Genomic DNA, 26,971 nt, shown 5'->3' with positions numbered 1-26,971 from the left:
TTCATCAAAACATGATCATGCTAGCACCTTGATCTTCGACTTCCCAGCTTCCAGAACTATGAGCAGTAACTTTCTGTTGTTTATAAGCTACCCAGTTGGTGGTACTTCGTTAGAACAACCTGAATAATCTGAGATGGGCCCTATCCTAGACCTGCTGAATCCGAAACTGTTAGAGTGTGCAGATTTTTAACTGTATTACTATTTTAACAGACCCTCCAGGTGATTTGAGTGTACACTCAAGTTTGAGAACCACTGTTCTGTGGTGTCTGGCTCAGGAAACTACACCTTGGAGTTCCCTGGAAATATTGATGTGATAACTGACCATGTGGACATTATCTTTCCAGGAGCCTCTGGACTAGATCTTCCTCCAGACTTCACCTCACCACACTTCAGCGGCTCTGCTTAAGTTTATATGTGCACCACACTTTAGTTTGCTGAGAGAATAAAGGTTGAGACCCAGCATGACCATGCCAGCTAATCGGACCTCTCCCCAGAAATCTCTGGGCCTGGCTCCAGAGGAACGTGGCGGCTCATGTGAGGTGAGGAGGAGGAATCCCAGTGGGTGGAAATTAATTCTGGGAGTAGTTTGATCTTTACAACAAGGTTTTGGATAAAGATCATACCTAAAGTTATTCCCAACCTTGTTTTTGGTATTTGTTTCATTTTGTTTACTATGTAACCTTGATGTCCCAACCAGTCGATGATAGTAAAAGAACTGAAAATTATAAATATAGATTCAGAAGTCAAATGTATTAACTATTCACAGCAAAACGATGCTCAAAAATAATCTGGAAGTGAAAAGTTTAAGTGAAAGTTAGTCACACAGTTGTGTCTGACTCTTTGTGATCCCAAGGACTGTAGCCTGTCCGGCTCCTCTGTCCATGGAATTCTCCAGGCAAGAGTACTGGAGTGGGATGCCATTTCCTTCTCCAGGGAAAAATAATCTAGAGAAATAATTTATCTCAAAGAAATAAAATGTAAATTGCAGATGAAATGGGTATATTTCTAGGAACATATTAACTTTCCCATCAAATCTTTAATTACCATTTACTATATTTTCCCTTATAGGTATTATGACTTTTATTTTAAAAATTCTACTTTAAAAAAATAAATAAATAAAAATAAAAATTCTACTTTTAATAAGATTGAGATTGGCCAATGCCAATTTTTCACAGAATGTTTTTATTGCTTTCAGAGAAAACTTTGTTTCTGTGTTACTTTTTCTTTCTTTACTGAGATCTGCCATTTTTTTTTTTTTTTTAAACAATTAAATAACAATTTCTTAACCTGTTTTTCCAGAATTTATTCCTTGGACTCTTATATCCCTATTTACTTAATTAAGTTGTTGCTTGTTTTAGTGAATTCCTTGAATTCATGGTGAATGTGTTTAATTGTGTGGCAGCTTATTTCTAGCATGTTCCTTTAAATCTCTCTTTTTCTTTCATTCTTTTTGCTTATAGTGTCTCTGTACATTAGATTTTTATTGTTATCTTTAAGTAAGGAGATTTTTTCCCCTGGACAGATTGTTTATAAGAAGCTCATTTGGTGTGGAGTCAAAGCCACGGATATGACATCTTCTTGATTCCTTATTTAATTATTGATGGCATAGGGTTCAGGGGCCAGGGTTTTGGTGTGAAGTAGGTTGTGAATGTGCAAGTGTATGAAAGAGAAAGATTAGAGCATATATAGTCTTTTCAAGTATATAGGGGACATTTTCAAAGAAATGATAATGTTTTAAGCCTCCTAAACAGAATAAATACATTGCAAAAAGGCAAACTAGAATCTTTGAAGACAGTTAAATGAAGAAAAAAAAGATAGCTTTCAAACATCATAATTTTAGACATTAAAAACTAAGAGCATCTTTAAAAAAAAAGTCTTGTATTTATTTATTTTTGACTGTGCTAGATCTTCATTGCTGCCAGCGGGCTTTCTCTAGTTGTTGTGATGTGTGGCCTTCTCATTGTGGTGGCTTCTCTTGTTGCAGAGTACAGGCCCTAGAGCACACAGGCTTCAGTAGTTGTGGTGCACAAGCTTAGTTGCCACATGGTATGAAAAACCATAAGCATCTTTAATACTTTCTCTGTCCTATCCTCCCTACATGCTTTTTTTGTTTGTTTGTTTGTTTTTTCTCCCTACATGCTTATTCCCTCCTCTGAATTCAGTGACCTGCTTTATACATATTAGTACAACTGAATCATCTCCATACTAGCTCTGTATCCATCTACCTAGTGTCCCTCCTTGTATATGTTTTATCACCTAAACCTCAATATGTACAAAATCTATTAATTCTTGTCTTCTTCCCCCAGCCTCCACCTCTAGTCCTTAAATTCATCTGTGACCTTAGAATCTATAGCAACACAAAACTGATAATTGAGAATTACTTGAGTCCCATTATCTCATCTTCACCCTTGGTATCAATTTTACCTCCTTAATAATTAATATCAATCTGTTCTATAGCCTTACTACAGCCTTACTTTAGGTAAGTAAGAAATTTGTATTCTGTCACCTGAATTATGCAGTGGTTTTCACAACTTATTTTCCAGTTTTGCTCATTTCAGAATGTTCTCTTATGAGAATAATCTTTCTCCAATATATTTTTTCAACTTTTATTTGTTTTGAAATAATTAAAGATTCAAAGAGCATTGCAGAATATAATACAGAGAATTCTTCCATAAATTCCAGTTTATCGTGGTACATGGTTATTTTTATTCATTGCTGGATCCAGTCTGCCAGTATTTTGTTTAGGATGTTTACATCTAAATTCATAAAAGAGATACTGGTCTGTAGTTTTCTTTTTGGTACTGTCTTTGTCCTATTTTGGTATCAGGGTAATAATATTGACTTCATAAAATTAGTTGGGCTTAATTAGAAGGGCTTCCTCCTCCTTTACTTTCTGAATGGGATTGTATCAAAATGAGACTAACGCTTCTTTAAAAATTTAGTAGAACTCTCTAGTAAAACTATCTGGGCCTGGAGATTTTTTTTCAGGAGATTTTAAATTATGATTTTAATTGAATGGTTGTGGGATTATCAATTTATCTATGCCATAATGTAAGTTTTGGTAGTTTGTGGGTTTGTTTTTTTCTTTATCACATCAAGAGTTTTATTGCAAAATGGGACCTTTGTTCTTACCTAGTAAATCCATGTCAAAGGATAAGCCAGGATTTGTATACATATGTAAGCCATCTCTTTAAGCATCTCTTTCACTTCAAATTAGAACATATATCTGGAATTTACTGTTGCCAAGTCTCAACTGTGCTTATCATGATAGTGGTTAACACTGGAAGACGTTAAAAAAACCCAAAACCCTGATGTCCTACTATTTATATTCAGTCTTCTTGTTTGGAACACAAGGTAAAGAATTCACAAACATCACCATCAAAGCATCTGTTTCCAAACCAGACATCAGCCTTCAGCTTTTGAAATAATTTCTTTGTGATTAAGCAAATAGCAGCTGAAGATACATGTCAGCTGCTTCTTTCTTCCAAGAGAACCTGGCAGGATGACTGCACCCCAAGAGCTTCTCTGTGTTGAATCTGAGTGGTGGAACAAAAAGAAAAGCAGCCTTTTCCAATCCAAATCATGGAGGTAAAGTGTAGAGAAGAGATATCCACATTTCAATAGGGAAGGTGACCGGGTAAAAGAAGTAGGACTACCCCAATCCAGGAGACAATGTAGAAATACTTGCCAAATCCCGAGTTCAGAGTTTTGTTTTCTTTTTGAGATGAATATAAAAGCACCTAAATGGCAAGGAAACTGTTCTTCCTCCCACAGGCCAGCAGAAGCACTCCAGAGCCCGGGGGCCGACCCGCCCCCTGGCCCAAAGGCCAGATAGCCTCAACGAGCCTCACTCCGCCATCTTCACTCCTTCTCAAATCTGCCAACCCTGCCTAGTTTGTGGTTTTTGAGAAATTGGTCCATTTCTTCTAAATTGCTGACTCTTACCAGCATAGAATTTTTGTATTCCCTTATTTTTCTTTTAATGGCTGCCAGATCTGTAATTCATTCCTGACACTGGTGATTTGTATCTTTTTAATCCTTGATTACTAGGTCAGTTAGCAAGATTTAGCAATTTTATTTATTTTTTCCCCCAAATAATACATTGTGTGTTATTAATTTTTCTCTAGTTTTAAAAAAAATTTGTTTTCAATTTCATTGATATTTACTTACTATTATTTTCTTCTTTCTGCTTGCTTTGGGTTTATTTTGCTTTTCTTTTTCTACTTTCTTGAGGTAGGAATTTAGATTATTGACTTGAGAACTTTCCCCTTTCCTTTCTCATTTTTTAAAATTGATGTAATTGACATATCCCACATTAGTTTTAGGTATACAACATTATTCAATCTTTGTGTATATTGTGAAATGGTCACCACAATAAATCTAGTTTTCATCACACATAGTTACAGATGTTTTTCTTGTGTTGAGAACCTTTAAGATATTTATTAACTTTCACAAGGCAGTTATATTTCTAATCTTTTGAGGAACTTCCATAGTATTTTCCATAGTGATTGTACCAGTTTACATTCTTACAGTAGTGCACAAGGATTCCCTTTTCTTCACTTCTTCGCCAACACTTGTTATTTCTTGTGGTATTTTTTGTTTTTGTTTTGTGGGGTGGGTTTTTTTTATAATAGCCATTCTAACATGTGTAAGGTGGTATCTTATTGTGAATTTAACTTGTATTTCCCTGATCATTAGAGATGTTGAGCACGTTTTCATATATCTGTTGGAAATCTGTATATTTTCTTTGGAAAAATGCCTTATTCAGATCCTCTGCCCATTTTTTATTTGGATTGTGTGTTTCACCTTTTCTATATATTTCCCTTTCAGCATCTCACAGATTTTGATATGTTACATATTTTTTACCAGCCAATAAACATAAAAATTTTGATTTAGTTAGTAATCAAATAACTGTAAAGATAATGCATTACCATTTTTGCCCAGCATGACAAAAATTTTAAAAGGACAGCACTTAATGGTAATAAGAGATAAGATGAGGTGATATGTAGTATTTTTCATCTTCTTTTAGTTCTCTGTATTTTCTAAATTTCTTTTGAGGATTTCTCTTGGACTTGTAGTTTATTTAGAAGTATGTTGATTGATTTCAAGATATTTTGTGACTTTTCAGTTTTTGTTACTATTTTCTAACATAATTCCTTTTTCTGTTGTCTGTTACTGATTTTTAATTGGATTCCATTATTTTCAGAGAACAACTTTGCATTATTTCAGTTCTTTCCAGTTTTTTGAGATTTGTTTCACAGCTTTAGATATGGTCTGTCTTCGTCATTGTTCTGTGGGTTCTTGAAAAGAATGTGTATTTTTCTTTTGTTGGAATATCCTATAAATATTGATTAGATATTGTTTGCTTTTCTATAGCATTGATAATACCCTCTCTGTCATTTCTGCAATTTGTTGAATGTGGGATATTCAAGTCCCTATAATCCCTTTTTTAAGTGTTTATGACTCCAGGTGGAAATAAGTCACTCCTTCAATTATGCATTTCCAGACTGGATTTTTTAAATATAAATGATCATGTTTAACAGAGAAGGCAATGACAACCCACTCCAGTACTCTTGCCTGGAAAATCCCATGGACGGAGGAGCCTGGTAGGCTGCAGTCCATGGGGTCGCTAAGAGTCGGACACGACTGAGAGACTTCACTTTCACTTTTCACTTTCATGCATTGGAGAAGGGAATGGCAACCCACTCCAGTATTCTTGCCTGGAGAATCCCAGGGACAGAGGATCCTAGTGGGCTGCCATCTATGGGGTTGCACAGAGTCGGACATGACTGAAGCGACTTAGCAGCAACAGCACAGCAGCAGATCATGTTTAAAAAAAAAAAATTTTATTATAAAAAAATGTAAACATATCCAAGAGTAAAGAGAATAGTATAAGGAACCCTTGTATCTATTATACTGATCACTCAGCTTTAGTAGTCATCAATATTCTGTCATTTTATATTAACTAAAGTCACCCTCCTCCCCAACTGCCAGATTATTTTAAAGTAAATTCCAAAAACCATTTTATCTGTGAATACTTTGTTGTATATCTCTTAAGATATGAGAATTCTTTTTTTTTTTCCTTTTTGTTTAATGTAACCATAAAGCCATTATCACACCTATAACATAGTGACAGTAATTTCTATATATTATCTAATATACAGTTTTTATTTGAATTTCTCTTAAGATCCCCTGGATGAGGAAATGGCAACCCACTCCAGTATTCTTGCCTGGAAAATCCCATGGACAGAGGAGCATGGCGGGCATGGGGTTGCAAAAAGTCGGACACAACTGAGCATGCACACAGACATATATACAGACATGCCATAAGTATCTTTTTAATGTTGGTTTGCTTTAATTAAGAGCCAAACAAGGTCCATAAATTGCACTTGGTTAGTATAACTCTGAAGTCTCTTTTTTTTGGGGGGGGAGTTGGGGAGCACAGCACAAGGCTTGTGGGATCCTAGATCCCAACCAGGGACTGAATCCAGGATCTCCTCAGTGAAAGCTCCAGCTTCCAACCATTGAACCGCCGAGGCATTCTCTCAGTCTCTTTTAATAAAGAAAAGATTCCCCTCTTCCCTTCTGTGGCCATCACTGAAGCACCAGCAGCCAAAATGAAGTTCAGTCCCTTTGTGACTTCTGACCTAAGCAAGAATCAAAAAAGGCATTTCAATGCGTCTTCCCACGTTCGCAGGAAAATTATGTCTTCTCCTCTTTCTAAAAAGCTAAGACAGAAGTACAACGTTCGATCCATGCCCATCCGAAAGGATGATGAAGTTCAGGTTGTGTGAGCGCACTACAAAGGGCAGCAAATGGGCAAAGTAGTCCAGGTTTACAGGAAGAAATACGTCATCTACACTGAACGAGTGCAGCAGGAGAAGGCTAATGGCACAGCTGTCCATGTGGGCATTCACCCCAGCAAGGTGGTTATCACCAGACTAACACTGGCCAAAGACCACAAAAAGATCCTCGAAGGTAAAGCCAAATCTCACCAAGTAGGAAAGGAAAAGGGCAAATATAAAAAAGAAACAATTGAGAAGATGCAGGAATAAAGTCATCTTGTCTACAGCTTTCATTAAAAACTGTTAAAATTAAAAAAAAAAAAAAGATTCCCCTCCATATTTTTTTCTTTTGTGATTTATTTTTTGAAGAAACAGGTCATTTGCTGCCTTCTGGATTTAGCTTATGTTTTAGTCTTGATATTGTTGAACATTTTCCTCTACACTTCACATTGTTGTTGTTTAGTCACTAAGTTGTGTCTGACTCTCTGCAACCCCATGGATTATAGCCTGTCAGGTTCCTCTGTCCATGGGATTTCCCTGACAAGAATATTGGAGTGGGTTGCCGTTTCCTTCTCCAGGGAATCTTCCCAACCCAGGGAGTGAACCCTGCACCCCCCATCTCCAGCATTGCAGGCGGATTCTTTGCCCCTGAGGCACCAAGGAAGCCTTAGGTACGAATAATTTGTTAGATCTAGAGGCTTAATGAGTTTCAGGTTGTATTTTTCTTTATTTATCATATCAGGAGGCACATAATACCTGGTTATCTTTTTTTATGATGTTAAAATTGTTGATTCATTGAAGATATTCTTAGCTCATTCATTCATTTTAAACTTCAGCCTTTCACATGAAACAGTTGAGCAACCTTTAATGATTATTGTCTAAATCTGTTATTTCATTACAAATTATAAAATGATGTTATTCTGATTCTATCCTAACTTCTTCATTAATTAGCCAGAAAGCATTTTGTAAGGAACTATGCCTCATCATTTATTTGGTTATTCTGCAATACAAAAAAATTTTAATATAAATCTGATTAGCTTAATTATCTTTACTTAAAGTGGAAAATTCATACTTGTTCTATGAGCAAACTGTTTTTCCCATAACCACCTCCCTGGCATGTCATACAGACTTCTCTTCATTTACACAGAGTTATTTGCTGTTCTCCAAACTCATCGTGTATTTTCCTATATCCACACCTTTGGTTTTGTTTTTTCTGGGAAATGACCTCCCTCACCACCACCCCCCTCCCATTCTGTATTATACTTCTCATCTTCTAACTTAAATTCCTCAATTAATGTAAACTTAAACCCTCATGTAAAATGTATTTTTCCTTTTTGGGGACCTCAGTGTTATCTACATGGAGATTTACTTTTTAACCCTTTAGTGAATTTGTGACTTTCTTTTTTAAAAAACATAGGTCTTGTTTATTTTCCAAGTCTTTTAAGTTGCTAGAAGGTTAGAAACGTAAGTAATTCATTTTTGTGTTTCCAGGACTAGCATAATGGGTTGGCCTAAATTGCTCAGAAATTATATTTTAGGTTATTCATCCAGTTGCTAGAAAACTACAAGAGAGCCTATTTCAATCTTCAGTTTTGAAAAGTGAGTAATTGACTGATCATAGTATAGAACAATAACATAAATTCTTTACTGGACTTCTTTCTTCCATAAAATATTATGTAGAACTAGATATTTAATATACACTCTGTATAGACTGAAGTGACTTAGCACACACACATGCACACTCTATATGAAATATTATTTTTTAAGTGTTCCTGGATTACACAAGTATATGCATTTGTCAAAACTTCAAATGGTACTCTGAGGATTTGTACATTTCACTGTATGTAAGGCTTACCTTAAAAAAACGATAAAAACATGTTATACTCTACTTAATGATTTGCATTTTTGAAGTATTTAGAAGGAAGTATACTGGCACCTATAGCTTTTGAAATGCACAGAAAAGTAAGATGGATTGATAGATGGGTAAATATGTGGTAAAAGCAAGTAGAGTAACATGTTAGTGATAGATTATAAGTGGTAGTTATATAGGTTTTACCTATATAATTCTTTTACATTTTCTGTATAAAATTTCATAATAAATTTTTAGGGAAATGAAGGGGGTGAGGCTTTAAAAAAAAGAGGTAAACTAATAACTACAAAACTCAAGTTCTATATTCCTAAATAAAGTGTCTCCATCCTCCAAAGCTAAGTATTCATGCTGAACAGGAATGTGCCCTTACAGGGATCAGTGTCCTTCAGTGACGTGGCTGTAGATTTCAGCAGAGAGGAGTGGCAGCAATTGGATCTTGATCAGAAAAACCTGTACCGGGATGTGATGCTGGAGACCTGTAGCCACTTGCTCTCAATAGGTAAGCACAGTCAACTGGGTGTCTGAGGGAAGGCCCCACTGAAAGTGTTCTTATTCTCAGGTGCTGAATGCTATGAGACATCTGACTTATATGATGGTTTTGCCCTTATTTGTCCAGAATTCTTTTTCCCTTTTGGGCACTGTGAATATCATAGTTGACTCTTGAACAACACAGGGGTTGGGGCGCAGACTCCTTGCACAGTTGAAAATTTACATATAACTTTTGACTTCCCAAACACTTAACTACTAATAGCCTACTGCTGACTGAAAGACTTACCAGTAACATGTGAAAGTGTTAGTCCCTCAGTTGTGTCCAATTCTTTGTGATCCCATGGACTGCAGCCTGCTAGACTCCTCAGTCCATGGAATTCTCCAGACAAGAATACTGGAGTGGGTAGCCATTCCCTTCTCCAGGGGATCTTCTGGGGTCGAACCTGGGTCTCCTGCATTGCAGGCAGATTCTTTACTGTCTGAGCCACCTGAGAATCCCCACCTACTGGGTTTATGTTACCTATTTTATTTGTTATTTATTTTATTATATGTTTATTTTATTTCTGTTATATACCTATTTTATTTATGTTACCAATAACATAAATAGTCAATGTATATTTTGTATGTATTATATATTGTATTCTTATAATAAAGTAAGCTAGAGAAAACAATTACCAAAGAGGCACTTACAGTAATGCAGTTCTTGGAAAGCAAAGTTATAAAACAGTAAGAAAACTAACACATTATTAATTTGATGTTAAATATCACTCACCTTATGCCTATGTCAGAATAGTCTGTCAGCCTCAGTATAGGTCTTATGCATGACGCTTTACATGATGAATACTTAGGCAATGATGATGATGAAACTAAAACTCCTCATATAATTCTTATCAATAGATTTTCACAGGAAGACACATGCATATACAACAGATAAGTTTATTAACTGTATAGCACGATGAGTATTTACTGCTTTTTACATGGAAGTAGATCATCATAAAAGTGTTCATCTTCATCATCTTCACATTAAGTGGGCTGAGAAGGAGGAAGAAATTGGTTTTGCTGTCTCAGAGGTGGCAGAGGCAACAGAAGTGGGGGAGGTAGAAGAGTTGAGGCTGGAGAAGCAGGCACACTCAGTGTAACTTTACGGAAATACATCATAATTTCTGTCTTTTTCGCTTTTTCATTTCTCTAAAAATGCTTCTATACCATACCAATCCTTCCACCATTTGCTTTAGTTTCGGTGCCCATGTCATAGAAAGGTCCATGTGGTAAAAGAAGTCAGAAACAGTCTTAAGTAAGCAGAACCCATCTGCTAAACTGTCTCATGTCAGTTTGTTCTCTGGCGCTGCTTATTTTGTCTGTTTCCCAACATCTGGCACTGATTTGAAAGCCCTCACATTTACCAAGCCTGTGGTGTGATGTCTCTTAGCTCTTGAATTTCTCCAAAATCCATATCTTCAAATCCTTCAGACTTTCACCTCCACTTTTTTTGCCTTGTTCTCAATGTCTTTCATGATTTCCCTGATTGGTTTGACCGTAAATCCTGTAAAGTCATGCACAGCATCTGGACACAGTTTCTCTGGCAGGAATTTATGGTTCACACTTGATGACTTTTATAGCTTTTTCTATAACAAGAATGGCATCTTCAGTGGTGTAATCCTTCCAGCCTTTCCTGATGTTTGTCAAGGTTCTCTACATAGCATTGACATTCCTTTCCGTGGACTATCATGTGTAATAAGCTTTAATGATCCTTGTGACCCCCTGATCTAGGGGCTACATTAGTAGACCACTTTATCGCCTTTGGTATTGAACTCATGGGGTTCTGGGTGGCCAGTGGCATTGTCCAATATCAAAAGAACTTTAAAAGGCAGTCCCATACTGGCGAGGTACATCCTAACTTAAGGGACAGGAATCAGTGGAACCAATCCAGAACGAAGTTTCTTGCTGTTCAGGCCTTCCTGTTTTACAGCCAAAAGACTGGCGGCTGGTGTTTATCTTTTCCCTTCAAGACTCGGGTGTTAGCAGCTTTACAGTAAAGGGTTGTCCTGATCATAAACTCAACTGCACTTGCACAAAACAAGGGAATTAGTTAGGATTTTAGTTCCTGTCTTAATTCCTGGTGCTTACTTCTTTGTCTTTTGTGGCTCCCGCCCGCCGCCCCCCCCCCCCCCCCCCCCGCCCCAGAATAGAGCACTTTAATCTGCATTAAAAACTGGTTCAAGCAAATATCCTTTCTCCTCAATGATTTTCTTAAAGGCATCTAGGAACTCATGTGTTCTCTTTTGGTCAGCAGAAGCTGCTTGTCCTGTTATCTTTTTTAAAAGCCAAACCTCTTTCTAAATTTATCAAACCATCCTTTACTGGGATTATATCCTCTGTCTTTAGGCCCTTCACCTTCCTTTTGCTTAAATTTATCATATAATAACTTTGCTTTTTCTCAAATAGTATTAGAGTTTCTAGATATACTTCTCTTACAGCAATTCTGAACCAACATAAAAACTACATTAAAAAAAATTTATTTGGGGCTGTGCTGGGTCTTTGTTGCTGTGCAGGCTTTTCTCTAGTTGCAGTGAGCTGGGGCTACTCTAGTTGCAGTATGCAGACTTCTCATTGTGATGGCTTCTCTTGTTGCAGAGGGCATCAATAGTTGCAGCACATGGGTTCAGTAGTTGTGGCTCCCAGGCTTTGGAGCACAGGCTCAATAGTTTTTATGGCACACAGACTCATTTGCTCCACAGCATGTGGGATCTTCCAGGATCAGTAATTGAACCTGTGTCTCTTGCACTGGCTGGCAGATTCTTTACCCTTGAGCCACTTCCCTATGCAGGGAAGCCCAAAACTCCACTTTTAATAGAAGATAAAAAAGTATTTCTTAAAAAGTGCAAGGTTTTTGTATCTTCTGGTTTAGCTACAGCAACGCTTTATGAATTTCTTTTTCTCTTTTTAGAATGGTCTTTATACTGAGTTTGTTTATCTTGAAATGGCTGGCAACCACAGCTTTAGCTTGGAAAATATTTTCAATAAAATCCATGTGAGTGGACCCATGCAGTTCAAAGCTCTGTTGTTCAAGGATTAACTGTACTTTGTTCTCAGAGATACATGGTTAGTTTCCTGAAAAACAAAGCCTCATTGAACAACAAGACTTTATTGATTGGGCTCAGAAACACAATTCAGTTCAGTTTAGTCGCTCAGTTGTGTCCAACTCTTTGTGACCCCATGGACTGAAACACAATTAGCTGGACCTTAATCAAGCAATTCAACTTTTTCTTATAATAGCACTTAGTATGGGTTCCATGATATTCAAGGTTTATGGTATTGAGTGAACATGAAAAAGTACGTGACAACCCAGGGAGATTACTTTTTAGTGCTATGTGCAATTTACTGGAGAGAGGGATTGCTCATGAAGTGATGATTAGGGTATTTTAAGTGGATATTCACAGCACTTAAACTTACTGAAATAGCAATAGGAGGTAGCTACAAAATTATTACAGCAGTACAGTATGTACTACAGTTTACGCAATTATAATTTACTATTGCATCTTTACATTTGTCTGCATTTCTCTGGACTGTGAATGGTGCCATGTACAGTTATAAGTTTTTGTGTGCATTAATTTTGATAAATTTTAACTTTTTAGAATAGATTTGTGTATACTTTATGGTGGGCTTCCCTGGTGGCTTAGACGGTAAAGAATCTGCCTGCAATCAAGAGACCCCGGTTTGATCCCTGGGTTGGGAAGATCCCCTGGAGAAGGGAATGGCAACTCACTCCAGTATTATTGCCTGGAGAATCCCATGGACAGAGGAGTCTGGTGGGCTACAGTCCATGAGGTTGCAAAGGGTCAGACATGACTGAGCACAGGCACAAGCAAGCAAGACCTTTTATCATTTCTCATGAACAGGATATCAAGTTCCTGAAACCGAGGTTTTCATGTTGGAACAAGGAAAGGAGCCATGGGCATTGCAAAGTGAGGGCCCATATCAGAGCTGTCCAGGTGAGTGAGAGTGACCCAGACTGATGGGACACAGGGGAGTAAATCTCAGCCATCTTGAGAAAGGCTGGCATCTTTGAATTGCTGTTAGTATGACTCTTCTGGAAGGTTCTGGTTTTTTCTTTTTTTTTTTTATTTCTTGAGAGCCCTTGACATTGGCCTCTGAAATAACTAAATGCCTTCTACATAAATGCCTTTGTCAATTCTAACTATCTTCTCCCTCGGCTTTTTGGCCTCTGGATCACATGCCAATCTGCCTCAATAAATATTTTCTTTTTTTTTTGGTTATGCTTTCTCTCTCTTTTCTTTCTGCTTTCCCATTGTCTGAGATTCACTCTTTATGTATTCAGCTGTTTGTGGATTTGCTTTCTTTAAAACTTACTATGCGTCACACACTCCCACTCCTGCTAGTCCTCTCTCATTTCTTCTTTTTTTTTTCAGTTCTACCAGTTTATTGCTACCAACCCATCTCCCTCCACCCTTGTGCACACATGCTCAGTCATGTAATCCCATGGACTTCAGCTCACCAGACTCCTCTGTCCATGGATTTTTCCAGGCAAGAATACTGGAGTGCCTCTCTCATTTCTTATTGTGAGATGGTTCTAAACTTTATCTCCAGTCATGCTCTCTTCGTTTTCTCCATAGTCACTGACTTAAGATTTCTCACTTTCCCATTCCCTATGCCTTTCATCCAACTGATTACTTAGGGCTCACTGTCACTTAACTGTTAGGAGTATCTTTCTGACTTTTCCTTCCAAAATTATTTGAGACATCATACTGACTGGGGACTCTCTGCCTGGCTGACTGATTTTTGAAATTGCTTTATTTCTGTACTTCACAAGATGAGGTTTGAGTTTGATCATTTCTTCATTTAGGATGCACTATCATCATCAGTATGAGTTAAGGATTCTCTATAATTTTTTTTCTATTTATTCCTTTTTTTCTTCTTTCGCCCGTACTCATCTCACTTCCCATCACAAACAGTTGTTTCATATGATAGAAAGATATTTTTCAGTTCATATATCATCTTTTAAAGTTTAAAATGACTTGGGGTATGTATTATCAATTTATATAAATGTTATTGTGCTGTATATCTTATTCTTTGCCCTTTTTTCACTTCTGCACATAGTGAATTGAGTTCATAAAGTTTATTCTCTAAATAAACTGAATTCTATCCCACAGTGTTTCCTATCACCCCTGTCACCAAGTCTACTAAGTCATTGATTCACCTTCATCATACTTTTCATTGTGTTCAACTTGGATGAACTATATGAGCCTCTCATCTTGCCTTTGCTAGCTGTTCTTTGAGCTAAAATCATTCTCCTTTGAGAAGGAGATTTTGGGTTTCAAACCTCAAAAATTTTCTATGTTGAGAGGGAAGGTGATGCTACAAATGACGTGTTGTTGTATTTTATTCTAGAAGAATTGTGGCAGATTGGTGACCAGATAGAAAGCTATCATCAGAGAGAAAACAGATCTTTAAGAAATGTGATTTTCATCAAGAAAGTATTGACTATACAAAGGGATTATGCATATAAGGGCATAAGAAAAATAATTCATGTGAGCCAAAACATTCCTTCCCCAAAGAGACCTCATCATCAATGTGACTTATTTGGAAGTGCTTTAAGCTATAATTTAGATTTATGCAATCATAATAGAAACAGTGGATCAAAGAACATTAATAAGATTACTGAATATAGTAAAATTTCCTCCTATACTAAACAAGAGTATACTCCAAGAGGAGAGAAATTACAGGACCATAATCAATGTGGAAAAATTCTCAGCTATAAACAACCACCCTCTCAACATCAGAAAATTCATACTGGGGTGAAATCTTATGAATGTCCTGAATTTGGAAATACCTTCACTCAGAAGTCACAACTCAAGGTACATCTGAAAGTTCATACAGGAGAAAAACTCTATGTATGTATTGACTGTGGGAAGGCTTTTGTACAGAAGCCAGAATTGATCACACATCAAAGAACTCATACTCGAGAGAAGCCCTATAAGTGCAGTGAATGTGGGAAAGCCTTTTTCCAAGTATCTTCTCTTTTCAGGCATCAGAGAATTCATACTGGAGAAAAACTCTATGAATGCAGTGAATGTGGGAAAGGCTTCTCTTATAACTCAGATCTTAGTATACATCAGAAAATTCATACTGGAGAGAGACACCATGAGTGCAGTGACTGTGGGAAAGCATTCATACAGAAGTCCACACTCAAGATGCATCAGAAAATTCATACAGGTGAGAGATCCTATATATGTATTGAATGTGGACAGGCTTTCATCCAGAAGACCCACTTGATTGCACACCGAAGAATTCACACTGGAGAAAAACCATATAAATGCAGTAACTGTGGGAAGTCCTTCATTTCCAAGTCACAGCTGCAGGTACATCAACGAACTCACACAAGAATGAAACTGTCTATGTGCAGCGAATATGGAAAGGTTTTCAACAGTAATTCCAACCTCAATACACATAAGAAGGTTCAAATTAGAGAGAAATCATCCATATGTACTGAATGTGGTAAGGCGTTTACCTACAGGTCAGAGTTGATTATACATCAGAGAATTCACACCGGAGAAAAACCTTATGAATGTAGTGATTGTGGAAAAGCCTTCACTCAGAAGTCTGCACTCACAGTGCATCAGAGAATTCATACAGGAGAAAAATCATATATATGCATGAAATGTGGTCTAGCCTTCATCCAGAAGGCACACTTGATAGCACATCAAATAATTCATACAGGAGAGAAACCTTATAAATGTGGTCACTGTGGGAAATCCTTTACTTCCAAGTCACAACTCCACGTGCATAAACGAATTCACACAGGAGAGAAACCCTATACATGCACTAAATGTGGGAAGGCATTCACTAACAGATCAAATCTCATTACGCATCAGAAAACTCATACAGGAGAGAAATCCTATATATGTCCTAAATGTGGCAAGGCCTTCACTCAAAGATCAGACTTGATTACACATCAGAGAATTCATACTGGGGAGAAACCTTATGAATGCAGTACATGTGGAAAAGCCTTCACGCAGAAGTCACACCTCAATATACACCAGAAAATTCACACTGGAGAGAGGCAGTATGAATGCCATGAATGTGGGAAAGCCTTCAACCAGAAGTCAATACTCATTGTGCATCAGAAAATTCATACAGGAGAGAAACCCTACGTGTGTACTGAGTGTGGGAGAGCTTTCATCCGGAAGTCAAACTTTATTACTCATCAGAGAATTCATACTGGGGAGAAACCTTATGAATGCAGTGATTGTGGGAAATCCTTCACCTCCAAATCTCAGCTCCTGGTGCATCAACCAATTCACACAGGAGAAAAACCATATGTGTGTGCTGTATGTGGGAAAGCCTTTAGTGGCAGGTCAAATCTCAGTAAACACCAGAAAACTCATACTGGAGAGAAGCCCTACATCTGTTCTGAATGTGGAAAGACCTTCAGACAAAAGTCAGAACTGATTATACACCATAGGATTCATACTGGAGAGAAACCTTATGAATGTGGTGATTGTGGTAAATCATTTACTAAGAAATCACAGCTCCAAGTGCATCAGCGAATTCATACAGGAGAGAAGCCTTATGTGTGCACAGAGTGTGGAAAGGCCTTCACTGACAGGTCAAATTTGAATAAACACCAGACAACACACACTGGAGATAAACCCTATAAGTGTGTCGTCTGTGGGAAAGGCTTCGTTCAGAAGTCAGTGCTCAGTGTGCATCAGAGTATTCACACTTGAGATAAACAGTCTGAGAGAAACCTCAGTGAGATCAGATCTGATTTTATATTATGAAATTTGTGCAGCAGAAAATATGCGTATTTTCTTAAGTAGATATGCTCCATCAGAATGTCACATATTAGTATACAGAAGAGGACTTCTGAAAGGACCCTGAAAGAGAGGGCCCCTTTACACATTGTCACCAGCCTCAGTAAACCCTGAGGCATTTATACTGAGAAGGAACTTTGTCAACTTGGTACATCAGTAGAATTTTTCTCATGAAAACTGTAATGGAACACTGTTACCAAATTCTGCACTGGAAACATTATGTGAAGTCATGTTAATGATAACCCTGTTTACTGTGGAATAGGTAACATGCCAGTAAGTTGAATGGTAGAACAACATAATATATATGATAATAATAAGCCCTGAGTTCTGTGAGGTGTTTGTTGCAGAACACATTGTCTAACAATTTTGGGTGACATTCTTCTGCTGAATCTAACATGGTCTTGTCTATCCAATTCCCTATTGCATATTTTTATCAAGAAAGGCTTGCCACAATGAAAAATTATTTTTGTATACAGTTGACTGCCCTGTTATCCTCTAGCACCCCTCGTTAGCTATCAGTAGATGTCTTCAACTCCCATACAGCACATTGTCTTCTGACTGCTGTAACTGCATTATGACTGCCCATTCATGCTAAACACCGTGTCTGGTGACTACCCTTATCTCCCAGACTTACTGACCCTTAATTACCCTGCAGCATAATGTCCTGTGAATTACCATTACCTTCAAGAAAGCTTCTGACATAAGAATGCTTAGGTCATCTCACTCAACTCTTCACCTCAGTCTCCCGTTTGCTGTCATAGTTCTTCCAGCTCATTTGCCTTCCTTAATGACTTGCCCTTTATAATGACAATCACGAACCACTAACTCATAAAAACAAACCTCAACATTACCTTCACTGTCTTCTTTCTATCCATCTTCATTCCATACACTCCACAAGGACCTTTTCCCCCATGTCCCTCAAACACATCAAATTAGGTCCTGCCTCAGGGCCTTTGCATTTACAGTGCCCTCTTCAAAGAGCACAGTTCCTCATTATATCTGTGTGCTTTACTCCTTCATGTCTTTCGTCCAGCAGCATCTCTTTGCGGAGGCCTTCCCTTCCCTTCCCTGCCTATCTGACAAAATTCCATCCCTTTCCTCTTCCTCCTTTATCATTCTCCATAACACTTAACATAACACATAACACTCCATAACACATAACACTCCACAGTACCCTGTATTTTTCACTTGTTTGTCTATGGTTCCCATTCTAGAATGTTTTTTTCCCATTTTGTTCACCATAGTGAACTTAGACCCATGCCTAACATACAGCAGTCCTTCCATGAATGCACATAATGGAGTGTTGACCCTGCTCTCCTCACAATTTCCCTTTGATGCTTTCTATGTGTGTGCTGTGCTCAGTCACTCAGTCATGTCCAAGTCTTTGTGACCCCATGGATTGTAGCCTACCAGGTTCCTCTGTCCATGAGACTTTTTTCCAGCAAGAATACTGGAAGGGGTTGCCATTTCCTTCTCCAGGGCATCTTCCCAACCCAGAGATCGAACTCCCATCTCCTGTGTCTCCTGCATTAGCAGGCAGATTCTTTACCACTGAGCTACCTGGGAAGCCTGGTGCTTTCTATATTGCAGCATAAGATGCTCTGATAGGGAGAACCAACTTACCTAATACACAGCAGGTTTTTTCAACCTCAGTCCTTCCTTCCTGTCCCAAAAGTTGTCACATCATTGTAAACCTTTTGGTCTGATGCCAACCCATATAAGCAAAAGAGAACTAAGGCACAGGAAATCAGTCCCACATAGATACTTGATGTTTCAAGATTCCCTTCAGTGATTCCAAAATACCTCAGTCAGCTCCAAAGTGATCACAAAAGAGCATGCTCATTCTGTCCAAGCATTCACAACCCTGCCCTACCCCAGTTGCAATGTGATAGGGCCTTGCCTACCTCATAAGCTGATGTACAGACCTGCTTATCATGCCCTGACAGGTCTGCCCAAAGCTGCTAATATGGAGAGACCAAAAGCAGAGAGAGGGGTTGCCTTTCCTTGGAAGTCAGGTGGGCAGCCTAAGACTGGGGCAGCAGTGGCCTCACAAATGCATGTAGGGGATCTGATTGAATGATCAGCTGTTGGGTGGCCAAACTGGAACCAGCAGAATGGTTCCTCCAGGTCAGTCCATTGACTGAGAGTGGGCAATAGCCGGTACAGAATTGTTCTCACCTTTGTGAATAGCAGCATGGGGACTGAGAATGGGGACAGAACCTGATTGAGGGAGCAGGACTAAGGGTTCTCATTATAATCTCCAATAATCAAATTGGGCAGTGATTAGTGGCATATCCCATTACCTTAATGATGATGTCTAATCCATCATTAGATCTTCTTTATCTCACTGCTTCACAGTAACTGAACCCACTATCTTAGAACAGTATCCAGTGACCCACTACCCCCTTTTACTGCATCCAGTATTGCTTCTGGGGCTTCACTAAATGTTTTGTGACCCAGCATTATCCCCCAACTGGGGACAGCGTTTGCTAACTCCTCAGGAGAGTGTCTGGAGATCTTGCCATTATCCCCTTCTTAATCCACAATGTCTGGACACCATTATCCTCCTTTTACCTTATTCCATCACTGTGTCACCTCTTAACTAATTCCAGGAAATAATGTCTGTAGAGCTTCTTCATTACATCTTCCAGTTAGCCTCCAGCATAATGTATATTACTTTGCCCCATTTGTGAAACAGTCTGGTAACCTCCATACTCCTGATTTATTCCCATTTTCACCTAAATCATGACTGATGACCTCTTACAACAATTCTCAGAGTAGGAAACCATAGTATACCCTACCAAATCCAACTTTTAATATTATCTCCTGATTCTTTCATGATACCTCTATCCGGATGGCTTTTGTTTCCCTCCATTAATTGTCCCCCATAGTGATGGTGACAGTCTTCCATTATCTCACACAGCAGTGTTTGTAACCATCCCCAACACAGTATGTGGTGATGCCCCCAATACTCTCTGAACATTGGTGTGTTCTGTTCATCTGCTTCCCTATCCCCAGGTAAGGGCAATGACTGATAAGACATCATAGACTTCACATTATCCACCTCTGTAGGACCCCCATTAACAACCCGTACAAAGTCTTTTGATGACCATTACCCACTAATACAGTATCTGTGACTCTTCCATTAAATCCTGGCAATACCTATTTCCCTATTTGCCCCCAGCAACATAGTGTCCACTGGTTCCCTGTTGCTCACATTGCTTCATCAGGCCACTTAGGGTGGCTCCTGCAAGTCCCCCAGCATTGCTTGTCCAAGTCCCTACTGTTTGCATGGACAGGAACCCTGTGGGGATGGAGAAGGGATGAGGAGAGGGTACTAGCCTCATACACACTGTCCAGGGAGGAGTTGGCCTGCAGTAGACTGGGGAGGATCTGGGGGCCCCAGGAGATCACATACTGAGATACCGACTTACTGCATGAGGAGTGATGCAAGCAAAATAGCTAAAGCTGTCAACATTGATTAAAATCCTGGTGCCAGCCCTGATGCCCAGTAACCTCCCCTGAGCCTTGATTGCTTCACCTGTAAAATAGATTTATGGAAGATGAAGGGATTTAATATGGTTCACATGAGGGGAGCAGAGCTAGTAGAGACCAATGAGAGTGTCCCTGTTGTTAATAATATTACCAGTTATAAATGGACACAAGACCAACCTCTGAATGGCTGAACCCAAACCTCACAGAGGGAAATGTATGTTATTTTATAAATTACTTTCAACTATTTCTCTTTTATATTTACTGTAACACAGTATCATAGTTCTGCTGTGCTGTGCTTAGTTGCTCAGTCCTGTCTGGCTCTTTGTGACCCCATGGACTATAACCCAGCAGGCTCCTCTGTCCATGGGGATTCTCCAGGCAAGAATACTGGACTGGGTTGCCATGCCCTCCTCCAGGGGATCTTCCTAACCCAGGGATTGAACCCAGGTCTCCCACATTGCAGGCAGATTCTTTTTTTTTTTTTTGCAGGCAGATTCTTTACTGTCTGAGCCACCAGGGAAGCCCAAGAATACTAGAGAGAGCCTATCCCTTCTCCAGAGGATTTTCCCGGCCCAGGAATCGAACTGGAGTCTCCTACAATGCAGGTGGATTCTTTACCAGCTGAGCTACTAGGGAAGCCCAATGTTATAGTACTGAGGTATTTTTTAAAGTTAGATTTACTGAGGTATCATTTACACATAGTAATAGTCATCCTTAAAAGTGTACAGTTCTGAGAGTTTTGACAAATGCAGCATACAATCAAGGAGTCAACACTACAATCAAGAAAACTGTTTCTTCACTACCCTAAATACCTCCTTATCCCTTTAAAAAATTATGAGTATTTCCTTCTTAAATGTTCTTTAAGTGGAGTATAATTGCTTTACAATGTTGTGTTAGTTTCTGCTGTACAACAACCTCATCAACTGTTATGTATACATATAGCCCCTCCCTCTCATCACCTCATCTCACCCCTCTAGATCATGACAGAGCACCAGGCTGAACTCCCTGTGCAATACAGCAGGTTCCCACTAGCTATTTTACACATGGTAGAAAGGTCCTATCCCTTTTTGATCAATCTATCTACTCCCAACCCCTCGATATTGCTTATCTGTTTCCTGTTTCTATAGTTTTGCCTTTTTCACATGTCACGAATGTGTGTGTATCCATATAAATATGTAAGTATGTATCTCCTTTTGAGTTTGACTTCTTTCATTTAATGTATCTGGGGTTCATCCATATGGTTGTATGAGATACAAATGAAAGTATGATGATGAAAAGACACTGGACATAATTAGTCATCAGGAAAATGCAAATAAAAACCATAATGACATACCATTACGTGCTTATTAGAATGGCAGTGAATAAATAACATAGTACCAAAAGTTGGCAAGAATGTAGAGCAATAGACACTTTCATGTATTGCTGTAGGAATGATACAGAGTAGTATATCCACTATGGACAAAAGTTTCACAAGTCTTATACAGGTAACTATATACTTATCCTATGACCCAGCAATCCCACATCTAGGTTTTTACCATAGAGAAATGAGAAATTATGTATGTACTTGAATGTCCATAGGAACTGCATTCATAATCACCAAAAGATTGGAAACAACCTAAATGTCCATCAATGGGTGAATAAGTAAATACAGTATAGTACATCTATACAGTGGAATACTACTCAGCCATAAAAAAGCTGAGTTAAGACACAAGCTCCAACATGAATGAATCTCAGAAGCATTATGTTTTACTGTATGATAAATTATGTTTGATAAAAGATTATTTATTAGAAATTAGATGATAAATATATATAATTATATTTGTACATTAGTTATAATTTTATATTGCATATAATATACTATAACATTGTATATAATATAGTACACTGCAATATCTATTATTGTATATTCCTATTACAATTAAAATTTTTATTTTATATGATATATAATATGTACTATATGATTATATATTAGAATATGTAAGTTTTTCTATTTTGCATATCAGTCTTTCACATAGAATTTTGGTTATTTGTATTTTTACAAGTTTACATTTAATGTTTATAGTGTAAAGTTATAACTATAATAAAAGGGGGCATGGGGTTGGAAAACCCTGAAATTGTAGCTGGTCACCATTGTTATTATCTGTCAACATGCCCATTCTGGCTTCTCTTAACATCACAGAAGCTCGTTTCTCTTTGGGCCTTTGCCTGGCTGTGTTCTCTGAGACTCTGCTTCCCCAGTCTCCATGAAGCTTGCTGTCCTCTCCTTGTTTGGACAGTTTACACACACATCACTGTGTATGAAGTAACACACTTCTTGGGGCCACTCTCTATTTTGTACTATATTTGTGCTGCAAGTACCACCCTCTGACCTAATATTAAGTGTTTCTTTTTTTGATTTATCATTCTTCCCTCCCCACTGGACCATAACCCTCATGATGTCAGGACTTTGTCTTCCTCCTGCTGTGTCCAAGGCACACAGCATGGCACCAGCACAAAGTAGAGACTCAGTACAAGTTTGTTAAATGGATGGATGAATAATAGCAATAGCACTGAGGTTGACCAAGTCCTCCACACAGAGTGAACTAAATTTGTGGGGAGGAAGGAAAGGCTATGAGGGCGGGTTGGATCAAACCTGTGACCTCTGCATTGGCAAATGGATTCTTATCCACTGTGCCAATAGGCAAGTCCCAGAATTACTTTCTGTTTCAATGCAAAATCCTCTTTCAGGATGCCTCACATAGAATGGGATGAATTCATTCTTGGATCTTCTTGGTCTTTTTATTCCTGTTGTCCAGTGACATCATCTGCAATATGACCATTTTTGTTTCATTCTTAAATATGTCCAATTTTAACTCTTCGCTTTTTCTTATTAGCACTTAATCTCATGGCTTCTACTATTTTTCATTAAGTCCATTCTAGGGAATTCCCTGGCGGTTCAGTGGTTAAGACTCAGTACTTTCACTGCCATGGTCCCAGGTTCAATTCCCAGTCCCTGGTCAGAGAACTAAGATGCTGTGCAAACATACAAAAAATAGAAAAGATTAATCACCAAGTATTCATTACCCAGATCCAACGATTATCAACACTTTCCCAACTTTGTGTTAAGAAAAATGATCAAAAACCCGGAAATAAGAAAACTATACTGTGTCATCCTGTGTGCCTTTTCAAAGTCATACTAGAGCATAGTCTAACAAACCCACCCAAAGTCTAACAAATCATTCTTGAGAAAGTTTTCCTAAACCCAGCACTGTTTGCATTTGGGGCCAAATAACTCTGTTTGTACCAGGTTGTTCTCTGTATGGTTGAAAGCATCCATGGCATCCACGCCTCCCCCTAAACTGTCTCCAAAGGTTGCGTAATGTTCCCTGGGGATTAAAACTCTACCAGTTTGAGAACCCACTGCTCTGGTAGAATGTACCCTTGTTTGGGTCACTTTTTACTACTAATTAGGATGCAGACTACATAGATAAAATGTTAACTTGGCACTTGGTACATTTCATGTATCTGTTCTATATAAACTGATTCTCTGAAGAAAAGATAACCTTCAAGCTTATGGTTTTATTGCCCTATAGGACATTAGTTTTATATCTATCTAACTTTGCAGTCTTATTCCAAGATTCTTTATTCCACTGACTATATACCTTTGTGTGTGTGTGTGTGTGTGTGTGTGTGTGTGTTATGCTGTCATTTCTGACTCTTTGCAACCCCCTGGACTGTAGCCTGCCAGGCTCCTCTGTCCATGGAATCTTCTAGGCAAGAATACTGGAGTGAGTTGCCATTTCCTACTCGAGCAGATCTCCTCAACCTAGGGATTGAAACTACTTTGAACCAAATTAAACCTACTTTGCACCAAATCTACAATCCTGCTAGTTCCCTCATTAATAAATTAAATGAATATCTGTACGAGTTCTAACTTTTTGAAAGTTATACTTTGAGACTTGTATCACCAATTACCAACACCACCAATACCCCTGACTCAAGACAGGACAGGATGGGGTGTGGTCTTCATTCATGCCAGGCTACTCTCAAGATCTATCTTGATCCAGGAAATAGGTCACATTCCACCTAGATCCAGAACAGTCTTCACTCATGCAAGGGCAAAGGCCTATTTCTGCTCAGGCCAAGGCACAGTTCTTTCTGCTCCAGAGTAGGGAAGAGCTGTGCCTCCTCTTATGCCAAACTTGCAGCCTGGTATCCTTTTATTTTTATTTTTTTATTCTTTTGATGTGGACCGTTTTTAAAGTCTTTATTGAATTTGTTAGAATATTGTTTCTGTTTTATGTTTTGGTTTTCCAGCTGCAAGGCATATGGGATCCTAGCTCCCTGGCCAGGGATTGAACCTGCACCCAAGCATTGGAAGGTGAAGTCTTAACCACTGGACTGCCAGGAAAGTCCCCTGGCATCCTTTTAAATGATGACAGTGTAGAAGGTCACCATATCTCGTTCAACAAGCTGAGACCTATCAGCCTAGGGGATAAATAAGAGCTGATGGTCATTACAGGCTAGGTTAGCCCAGAGCCTTTAATTTGCCAAACCACAAATCCTTGGAGACTCCTTTCTCTAATGCCTCTGTCTACAGAGGACACTATCATAAGCCATAAGTGCTGTGATGGTCTCACCAGGGCCTCATCTTTCCACAAAGTAGGGTAAAGTTCTGTCAGTTCTTTCACATCTCTCTTTTTTCCCTACTAACATGATCTCTCAATAACCTGAACAGTCTTTGGCTTCAAAAAATTAAGGTACAATTTACATGTAATAAATGCACAAATCATAAGTGTTTACTTTGATGAGTCTTGATTATACAGACTCTTGAAAACTGCCACCCAAAACAAGATATAGAACATTTTCATCACCCCAAGAAATTTTCTTCAGAGTCCAAAGTTACTAGAGTCAACTGCTTTCTTATTTATAACTCAGTAGATTTGTTTTGCCTATTCTAGAGCTTCACATAAATTGAATCCTACAGTGTATACTCTTTTTTAAACACTCTTTTTTACTCATTTTCATGTGTCTTCCTTTCCCCCACCAGGCTGCAACATCTTGAGTATCCTTTATTTTATTGGAGACCTCAGTCCTCTCTTTGTTCCCTAATTCAGTGCCTTAGATATGTTGAAGCAAAATTTAACAGTACCAAAAAATTTTAACAATAATGGTAATGATCTTTGTTGCTGTTTAGTCGCTAAGCCATGTCTGACTCTTCTGCGACCCCATGGAGGTAGCCTACAAGGCTCTTCTGTCTATGGGATTTCCCAGGCAAGAATACTGGAATGGGTTGCCATTTCCTGCTCCAGGGGATCTTCTCTACCCAGGGATTGAACCCAGGTCTCCCGCATTGCAGGTAGACGCTTTAACCTCTGAGCCACCAGGGAAGCCAACTAATAAATGCCCAAATGTGCTAGTTTAAGGAATGTAAGAATTGATTTATTGGCTTATATCAGTTATGTGATGAGTAGTCAAAACCTGCATCTCCTGCATTGGCAGGTAGATTCTTTACCACTGAGTCACCTGGGAAGCCTGTGATGATTCCTTACCTTTGTATAAAATAGACATACCTGGCTCTGAGTCCTTCTTTTTTACTTATTAACTGAGAGATTATGGATTGGCCACCTCATTTCTATACTGCATTTTCTTTAGGATGGTGATGATAACACTGTTCTCATAGTGTATGTGGACATCCTGAAGTTTGTGATGGGTGGTTTAGTCGCTAACTAGTGTTTGACTGTTTGCAATGCCATGGACTGTAGCCTGCCAGGCTCCTCTGTCCATTGGATTTCCCAGGCAAGAATGCTGGAGTGTGTTTCCATTTCCTTCTCCAGGGGATCTTAAATATTTCTAGCTCTCCCCATTCCAAGCTTATGCTAAGACTGTATTTCTGTTTCTATGGTAAGGTTGTATTTCATGTGGTTGGGTGTGACTACTCAATGAGTAGTGAGAGGAAATGACTTGTGTCATTTCTGAGGCAGAGCATTTAATTCCAAGCATAAGACACTCCAAGACTCTCTTTCCTTTTGCCTTTATGACTGGTGCTAGAATGAGGGTAGCCCTTGAAGTGAGAAGACCAATGAGAGGCCAGACATGTCACAGGCACTCTCTAAATGGTCATTTTTGTTAATTATGATAATTATTTCAAAAGTGTCACATAAACCCACTTGTATTAATTCTAATGAAGCAAGACTCTTAAACTCTTTGTTGAACTTTAAATATCTAGCAGAACCTTTAATTTCTCTATTATGCAAGTGAAGAGGAAATGGCTAAAAATCCCCTCTGACTTGATAGAACAATCACAAGTTTAGGAGCTTGTTTAAGAAATCCAGAGACATCACTTAGAGCATTTTTACCAAAAGTATCTGAATTAACTACTGCTGAATAACAAATTACTCCCAAACTCAGTGGCTAAAAACAAATATTTATGACAGTCAAGGATATGGGAGCTGCTAGCTGGGTGTTTCTGAGTCCCTCATGTAATAGCAGTCTGTTTACTGATGGGGGCTGCAGTT

The 26,971-nt window shown here is 38.5% G+C and overlaps 1 protein-coding gene and 1 pseudogene across 1 annotated transcript; both read left to right on the top strand.

Annotated features, from left to right (window-relative positions):
* The first annotated feature begins 411 nt into the window (after positions 1 to 411).
* Positions 412 to 22,593, top strand: ZNF585A (zinc finger protein 585A). Its single transcript, XM_061139109.1, has 4 exons — positions 412 to 539; positions 9,028 to 9,154; positions 13,044 to 13,136; positions 14,554 to 22,593. The coding sequence occupies exons 1-4, from the start codon at positions 462 to 464 to the stop codon at positions 16,890 to 16,892; spliced, it is 2,637 nt and encodes an 878-aa protein (XP_060995092.1). The 5' UTR covers positions 412 to 461; the 3' UTR covers positions 16,893 to 22,593.
* Positions 6,618 to 7,055, top strand: LOC133054295 (large ribosomal subunit protein uL24-like; annotated as a pseudogene).
* Positions 22,594 to 26,971: the final 4,378 nt, after the last annotated feature.

The sequence above is a fragment of the Dama dama genome, chromosome 4 (assembly GCF_033118175.1).
Source record: "Dama dama isolate Ldn47 chromosome 4, ASM3311817v1, whole genome shotgun sequence".
NCBI lineage: Eukaryota > Metazoa > Chordata > Mammalia > Artiodactyla > Cervidae > Dama > Dama dama.
Note: the sequence above shows the minus strand (reverse complement) of the source record. Positions and strands in the feature narration are given on the sequence as shown.

Bases quoted from the DNA above. Each gene is read 5' to 3' on its own strand.
- ZNF585A (XM_061139109.1), top strand. From the start codon at position 462: ATGACCATGCCAGCTAATCGGACCTCTCCCCAGAAATCTCTGGGCCTG. The intron at 9,155-13,043 runs GTAAGCACAGTC...TCTCATGAACAG, and splicing joins TAGCCACTTGCTCTCAATAG to GATATCAAGTTCCTGAAACC. The intron at 13,137-14,553 runs GTGAGTGAGAGT...ATTTTATTCTAG, and splicing joins CCCATATCAGAGCTGTCCAG to AAGAATTGTGGCAGATTGGT.